Source organism: Alligator sinensis, unplaced genomic scaffold (assembly GCF_000455745.1).
Source record: "Alligator sinensis unplaced genomic scaffold, ASM45574v1 scaffold1072_2, whole genome shotgun sequence".
In the NCBI taxonomy this organism is placed as follows: Eukaryota; Metazoa; Chordata; order Crocodylia; family Alligatoridae; genus Alligator; species Alligator sinensis.
Genome location: NW_005842278.1, coordinates 308,640 through 317,246, shown reverse-complemented (window position 1 = coordinate 317,246; position 8,607 = coordinate 308,640). Strand labels below are relative to the sequence as shown.

Sequence of the window (8,607 nt, the reverse complement as noted above, 5' to 3'; positions counted from 1 at the left end):
TAGGGAAAGTCAAAACAGTGCATACTTGTACATCTGTATTTTAAATTAATTATATCAATTCATGAAAAAGCATCTTGAGAATTACTGTAAACAGCTAAGTGAAGACTTTTGCTCAGTGTGCAGCTGTGGTCAAAAGAATAATGAAGATGTTAAGCCAAATAAGGAGCAGACGGAGAATAATACAGAAACCATGATTTTTTATGAACCAGTGTTGTGACCTCATTTGACATACTGTGTTCCATATTTGTCGTCCCATCTGAAAAAGGAAGTTATGGTGATAGGGCTCAGAGAAGGACAATGAAAATGCTCAGATGCCTGGAAAATGTTTTAACTGAAGACAGGGACAAAATTGTCTTTGTTTACCTTCCAGAGAAGATGCATCAGAGTGGATATAATAAATAAACTAAGCAATGAATTGTAAAAATATGGTAGAATAAAAACTTCTATTCCCCCTATCTTATCATAAAAGAACAAGTCTCAAAATCAAAACTGATACAAGGAAAAAACAGTTTTCAAACAACTCCTAATTAGTCTACACCAATCATTTCCACAGTCTATGGAATGGTGACACAGGATGTTGCTAAAGCCAAAAAACTTAGCAAGGTCGCTGGATTTTTGCATGGGTACTGCTATCTAGACTAATAAAAATACAAAAAAAAAGTTTTGGAAGAAATAAAGTTACCTCATGCTTTAAGGCTTACAGTAATCTCTTAACTAATAGGTGTTAACTGCCTTACAGTCTCTTAATAGGTGTAATTTCATGGAGAAATGATTATCCCATGTAAGGCTTCTGTGGAGTTTCTTGCTCCTTTTCTCAGAAGCTTGTTGGTTATTGGTATTGGACTGGATGTAGCACATGTATCAGATCCTCTAAGGCAGTACTTCTCAAAGTGGTGGTCCGTGGACCGGTGCCGGTCCGCGAGCCACCGGTCGCCGGTCCGCAGTGAGTTACCAGGAAAGAAAGAAATATATTTTCAGAAGCATAACATTGATATGTCAGAGCACCACAGTTCGTACGTTCCAACACTCCAGGTGACGTCACGTCGTGCAAGGTGAGGAAAGAGAAAGAAACAGCCGGTTGCGCATTTGTGTAGCGCTATTACACACAGTTGCTGCCACCGGCTGAACCGGGCGCCGGTCCCTGGCCCAGTGGAAAAAAAATTGCCAGTCCAGCACATCAGATAGTTTGAGAAGCACTGCTCTAAGGCAGTGGTGCTCAACCTCTGGCCACGCCCCAATCTGGCTGTGCAGGGGGAAGGGGGCATGGCCTGACTCTAACCTGGCTGTATGGGGCTTAGGAGTATGGCAGAACTTACACCCCTGGGATTTACACAATGTTGTGCCTGAGTAATTTTGCATGTCAAATGTATAAATGTGCATAATTGCATAATATCACATAATTCCCCAGGGTGTAGCTGGTGAATGGGAAGGGGAGCTCCTGCCTTCAGGAGTGGGGGGGTGCATGTGGGATTTGTGCATGGGTGTGGATCCCCCTGCCACACACCCCGTACTCCGTGGTGCACAGCCCTTGCTGCGGGGGCAGCGGCAGGCCCTCAGGGCAGTCCTGGCTGGGTCATAGCCCCCAGCAGTGTGTCTCTGGCAAATCCCAGGGGCTGCACATGGCTCCTGCCTGCAGTGCTGTGAGCCCCACATGCTGGCACAAAGTCTGGCCCAACGGTGCGCACCAGCACGCCAGGCCAGCTCCATGCAGCCCCTGGAATTCACCGGAGCAGTATGCAGCCAGGGGGCTCTGCCTGCTGGGGGCTGTGTGTGGGGGGGCATTTAGTGGTCAGGGGTTATGCACAGGGGAGGTGTTTGTTGGTGGGGGTTGTGCTGGGGGAGGGGGCGTGGTGGGGGTGTTGTACATGCAGGGGCACCTCCCTACAAACCCCACACACTCTCTGCACAAATCCTACACACTTCCATATCTGCACCCGCCCACAAAGCCCACACACACACACACACACACACACACACCCCTTCACAACCCCCCACAAATCCCACACACTACCATATCCATACCCACCCACAAAACTCACTCACATACCCACACCCTCCAACCCCTTCACAACGCCCAACATCCTCATTACATTCATAACCCCCGCACACACCCCCAAATCCCCCACACACATATTCCACTCCCAGCCACACCCACCCCCCACACACAGGTACCAGCATATATTTCTAAAAAAGGTTGAAATAGCATTATATTTGGTTTGTAAAAAAAAAAAAAATTAAAAACAAATTAATTAACTGCACATAATTTCGAATTTTTCTGTGCATAATTCCCTGGGGTGTAGATGGTGGTATTAATTACCAGTTCTGCCTGTCACCAAATTTCCCAACCCATGGGAAGTCCCACAAGCCAGGTGCCATAGATCTGTGGCCTGGATTTGGTCCATGGGCTGGGAGTTGTGCACCACCACTCTAAGGCAGCTCCTGAGGTTTTTTCCCACTTAGTATTTTCAAGTAAAAGCTTTTTCCATTTTGGCACCTATTCTTTTATCCCAGATTGTTTGGGTGGGAGAAAAGCTTAAACCTCTAATGGCTATCTTCTGTGCTATCAAGTTTTTCTAAGTAAGGGTGTTATCAAGTGTTATTGTATTGGGAAACTTAAAAAAGACTCTTCCCATATTGAAGCACTGGTCCAAATGTGTGAATTTTTTGCATTTAGGAGAGCTACTTTGACAGTGTCAGTGTACAGTTAGCACCTGAAGGGAGGGGTGCATTGGTGCATAAATTACATTTACCATAATTGGAAAGTGTCTCCTCCTTATCCCATCTTGCTGGTGTTTTTGAAAGGTTAAGAAAGCATTTATATCAGCTTTCCATTTAAAATTACCTATCAGTCTTCTGGTAATTTCAGTTAATACCAGACTGATATTGTGGTGTGGGTGTTGAATATGTTCTATGTCTTGAGGGAAAACTCTCACATAATTTCAGGAGTTTATTTTAAGAGGGCTATCCACCAGACATCTGTATAGCCAACTCTTACTCTTCTACTAAAGCGTCTTTCTTTTTCTCCCATTGTGGTAATAAAGCCTGTTTTCTCCTAAGTTTCCTGATAAAATGATGCATGCAGCTCTCTTACAGTATAGGATAAAAATACCATTATGTGCAGGGTCTTTCAGCTATGTGTCTCTGAAGAGCTAGTGACATCTAATGGTTGGCAAAGATAACTGCAGGTGATGATGGATTTTTATTTTTATTTTTTTAGTTTCGATGGGATCCAGTTATTCCCTTCAATCTGAAAAGGGTGATTTATTAGCTAACTCAGAAGTGCTATGGGAAAAGTGTTAGGTACATCCATAAAGCAGCATCTGGAGCATGGATCTTGGAGTATTGTATCTATATATCTATTAGTGACCTTTAAAATGGTTTTCAAAAAATCTCTCTTCCTTCCTTTTACTTAATTCTTTTAGGTACTAGGGCAGCTGCAGAGTACACAAATGGTATCTATGATATTATGTCACCCGCTCCATCAGTATATTTGGGAACATTCCAAATTCTGCATCTCCTAGAAGACCTGAAGATGGCACTAGAAATGTTAGAGGACCCTCAAGAGAAAGAATCATTAAGGAATCAGATACCAGGGGCCACGGCAGCATGCATACGGGAATGGCTGGAAGATAATTTGGTGAGTAGCTGGTAGCAGCTCTTCCATTTGCTTCACAAATAACATTGACCCCCGCACCTGATGCTTTTCTTTTCTTTTCTTTTTTTGGTCCTGGAATTCAGACAGTAGTAACTTAGAAAAGTTTTACACCTGAAAAATGCTTTGTACTAAACACTGGCACATTAGAGGGCGGAAAGTCTAACGAAGTGGTAGAGGTCTCTGTGGTGGGAGGAGCAGAAGGAGGTAAAGGGAAAACAATAATTCTTTCTCTTCTGTTTTGTTTCCACTGCTTTCATCTGGATAAAAACAGATGAGACTATTTGTAACTAGGTGCAGAACCTTTTTCCCTTCAAGGTCCCTGTTTCAGGATATGACTGTAAGCCAGGGCCGCTTACCGAGTTTTGGCAAGCTGTCGAGGGCTGCATGGGTAGCCCTGCCCCTTAACAGGTGCCCTGCCCCCTGGTCACCATCTTGGGTTCTGCCTCTAACCTCTGACCTTTGCCACTGGAAGTCTCTCCCCTTGCCCCTGGAATTACTTCTTTGGGGAAGAGGGTTTGTCATCTTAGGGGGAAAAAACAAATTGCATACTAAAAATCAAACATAATAATATATTTTAATTTAATTTAAAAATATGTTTTTTGTCCTGACTTGTGTGCGATTGTGCTGGATATGCAGAAGTGATTGCATATGGGGGTTTGTGGGGATGTGTGTGTGTGGGTATGGGAGCCATGTAGTGCAGAATGGCCGGCCGGTGGACAGGCATGAAAGTGGGGAAAGTGGCCAGGGGTGGGGAGTGGAACTGAGTGGGAGTGTGGGTCCTGAACCAATGTCCTGGGGCCAATGCTGCCAGGGCCCAAGGCAGGGTGGTAGGAGCACGGGGTTTGGGTGGGCAGGGGTCTGTCGAGCCAGGCTGGGCTGCACCAGCAGGGAGGGGGGAGCTGACCTGGCTCCATAGAGCCCCTGCTGGCTGGGACTCCGCGCTCCTGCCACCTTGCTCTGGGCCCCACCGGCGCTGGCCCCAAGACACCAGAGCAGGTCCCATGCTCCTGCCCAGCTGCCTCTGGCTGCCATATGCCCGCTCACTCCCAGTCCCCCCACCTCAGCCCTGTGGTACAGACAGGGAGCAGCACGCAGCCCTGACTGCGTGCCCCGCATGCGCCCATCTGGTCTGAGCAGTGGCGGCGGGGAACGAGCTGTGCTCAGCGCAGGGGAAAAGCGCCCCTCCCTCTGGCGCCCCATGCTGCAGCCACTTGCAGCCCGCATGGGGCTGTCCTGCCTCTCTGCCGCATCACTGCTGCCCCACAGGTAGCGGTGGCAATGGAGAGCAGGCACAGGCAGCCCTGTGCAGGCTTCAAGTGGCTGCAGCAGGAAGTGCTGGGGAGGGGGAGCGGAGGCTTTTCCCCCATACTGAGCACCAGTTTGCTCCCCAGAAACTGCTGCTCAGCGTGGAGGAAACCCCCCCCCCCCCCCCCCCCCCAACTGCTGCTGGGCAGTGTTTGCTGCAACTGCCTGCCCAGAGCTTGTGCTGCACTAGGCTGTGGTGTGGCTGCTTCTGTGCTGCCCAGAGGGAGGTTATTCAGCCACTGGCCCCAGCACAGCAGCAGCAGCTGGAGTCTAGCCAGGCAAATTGCGCGCCAGTGCCAGCTGCTGAATAAGCCCCCTCCTGCCAGGAGAAGGCTTGCCCCGAGCACAGAATAGCGGTTTCTCAGAACATGAGCCCCTTCCCAGTGGGGGCTGTGCTGTGGAGTGCTGCGGGAGGCCTGCAGGGCTTTGGCCCGCTTGGGACCTGGCGCTGCCATGTGCAGTTGGCTGCAGCTCTACTGGCCCTGCAATGCAGCCCCTCACCAGGAAGGGGCTCATCTTCCCCCGCAGAATGACAGGGGCTGCTGCCCCCAATAAGGGCCCTGCCATCTCCTGCTGCAGTGGCAGGGAGGAGACACAGCTGGGCAGAGACGAGATTATTCCTCCCCCTTCCAGCCTCTGGCGGAGGGGACAGCCAGGGGCCTATTCTAGGCAGGGAGCGAGTGGGGAGTGCCGGGCAGACCTGGCTCCGGTTCCTGCTGGTGGCACAGGGAGGTGGGGAATTAAACCCCGCTCTGGGCAATTCAACCTGTGGTGGCCATGCCCCCCCTGTTTCACTTGCTTTTTAGCTGCCTTGAAATTAACATATGCTAATAGTTCCAGAAGGTCTTCTCCTTTCAGTTTTTTTTTTGTTACCCACTTTTCTGTCTACATACTTTAGAAGTGCTGTTCTCCGAACTGAAAATTTGGAAACTTTGTGAAAGAAGTTGGTGCAGATTTTAATGTAGTTTTTTATTTTGCTTTTTTAAAAAGATTTCATTTAATTTTTATCATTTGAATCTTTGTATCAAATCCTAGGGCATACTCATATGCCAAGTTCTAAGTGAAAATTCAATCAGAACCTCAGGTCCTGGCCCTTGTGGGAAGGTGAAGGAAGTTCTTTTAATAATATAACGTTTTAGTAATTCAGGCAATCCTTTACATTTTAAAGCACCATTCACACTCAAATTATTCCTAAGCTACAAAGTTTAGGTGAGCTGGGATCTGGTGTTTTTTCTTTTTGACTGCTATAGTACAAATATTAAGCAAGCTTCATGGCCCCAACAGGTAGATTACAAGCAGTATTCTACCAGCTGACTTTAAATTTCTTGTTCTATACTAATCTTGTAAATAATACATATTCTGTGATGCAGTCATTTTCTCCATGGGAAAATAGAAACCACAGTTCCCTTTTAAGACATCAGTACTCACGAATCTTGCAACTTTGTCTAGTGCTTCATAAACTGCATTGATTTGTGTATAGCATTTGGGCAGTATGTTTTACCAAACAAACCATCTCTTGGGTCTCTTGTGAAATACATTGTGAAATACATTAAGATTGCTGAAAATATATTAAGTCTCCTGTGTAGTTTTCATGTTATCTATAAACGCTGAACCATTTTTTATTGTTGCATAAGGTTTGTCCACAAAAGGAAGTGAGTGCACAGGAAAGCCGGGTATGAATCTTAGTGAACTATAAATTCTGACCCCAGCTTTGTGTGCACTAATTCCCTGTGAACACAGTTCCTTATTTATAAAAGTATATCTAACACTATTTCTCAGCATAGATGTAAAAATGGAAAATTGTCAAAGTACTTCCCAAAGAATTCTCCTACTAAACCGTAGCAGCACAGATCAGGCATCAGGGACAAATCTGACCAAAAAGATAGGTCAGCAAAGTCTGCAGTGAACCTAGGTCATGCATTCCAGATTTAAGAACCCCAGGCTGAGAATGTTACAGCTTCAGCCCTGAGTACTAAAATCAAAAGATGGATGAAAACCCAAAATAAATTAGTGACCAGTACACTCCAGGCAATACAGACATAAAATACCTCATATAACAAGCTCTGCTCAGGAGGGTGTCTGCCATTCTTTGCTAAAAGCAGCTTCTGAATAGTCCTTGCAAAGTGCTTTTTCGGTAATCGTGGAGGAAAAAAATTGCAAACATGGGGTGTTATGACCAGGACTTTTGTAATTAATGAAGCAAAAATCAGAGTAGGGATATCTCATGATTCCAATTAAAAACAGTGTCTAATAAAGACCAGAACAAAACCTTCTATGGGGGCAGATTACCCCACATACGAACTGAAAATTTCTTGCACCTTCATCTTGAAAATGCACCAGCAACTGTTAGAGACCTCAGGTCTGAACCAGTATGATTGTTCCTATATTGTTTAACATTCTACAGAAAGAGATGGGGTAAAAAATATTCCTATTCTTCCTAGCTACTCCTGCCTGCATATCCAGGAAAAGATAGGGAAAAGAAATACCAAATTCCTTTTAATAGATGAGAATGTGTCTTTTAATAGATGAAACAAGTATGCAAAATTTAAATTCTAGATTGATTTTTTCCTTCTACAATTTGATCGATAGCCAATGTATTCCTATGTCTACCAGAATATGCCAACCACTGACTTCACTATACTGATATAATTTTAGAATAATAAAACTCTTTTTATCTAAAACACTGTCCAGTCTGTCCCCTCTCTTCATGCCTCTTAAGTTTTTTTTTTTTTGCTCATGTGTATAGCACATCCACATTAAATGCTGAAATGCTCGGGGAAATTTCACAGCCATAAATGACACCACATAAAGAAGAAGAATTGACTCTTTGTGGAATGCATCAGAGTACCAAAACAAGAAAAAAATGACCCATCAAACTACTCGTTGCTTTTTTATCAGTTTTTGGCAAAGGGCTAATACAAATGACTACTTAGACTCCTTGCAGCAAGTTTTGACTCAGTGAAGAATAATTTTCCCTTGAAGGAAAAAAGCTTGTTGAAAAAAGTTTTTTAAAATAAAGTTTATGTTGACTGTATAGACAAAATTCACCCTCCCTACTTTTATTGTAAAAGAACACAACATCTGAGTACTAGTCCTGTTATAAAAGAGAAAAGTAATTGCATCTGGGGATTTGTAACTGGATACAATACCTTTCACCTCTAGGTCACCAGTTCAAATGTGGCCCCACGTTGATAGTGACAGAAACCATATGTTGGCTGTTCTGTGCACCTACAATATAAGAAAGCAGATTGGTGATCCTAGTCTAGTTCTTCTGCACTGTATCAATGTTTAAACCTAAAGTCTAGGTAAAGACATTCAAAAAACCAGAGTTTGAATTGATTCAATCTTTGCAGGTTAGTCTAACCTGCATAGATTGAACCGGCAAGCAAGTGAATAGACATTCACTTTTCACTCTGGAAATGCAGGCACATACCTGCAGTGGCTCAGGCCATAAACCAGGAGGCAAGCCCTCCCCTGGAGGGAAATTAAGCTGAGGGAAGTGGCATGGCCAGGCCTGGGCAGGCCTAAATATTATTAGGGAGGGGTTTAAACCCCAACCCTGGCCTACAGGGACCACAATCAGGGTGTGCCTGGAGGGGGAGGGGGGAAGCTAGGGGTCCCCAGACCCTCCTATCCCCACTCACTCA

At 45.3% G+C, this 8,607-nt stretch overlaps 1 protein-coding gene across 4 annotated transcripts in view; it reads left to right on the top strand.

Annotated features, from left to right (window-relative positions):
- Positions 1-8,607, top strand: part of PPFIBP2 (PPFIA binding protein 2) — a 206,012-nt gene that overhangs the window by 80,609 nt on the left and 116,796 nt on the right. For all 4 annotated transcript variants that reach the window (XM_025209275.1, XM_014521940.2, XM_014521943.2 and 1 more), the window contains exon 3: positions 3,423-3,637. In XM_025209275.1, the coding sequence (XP_025065060.1) occupies positions 3,423-3,637 (215 nt within the window). The remainder of the gene's footprint in view (positions 1-3,422; positions 3,638-8,607) is intronic.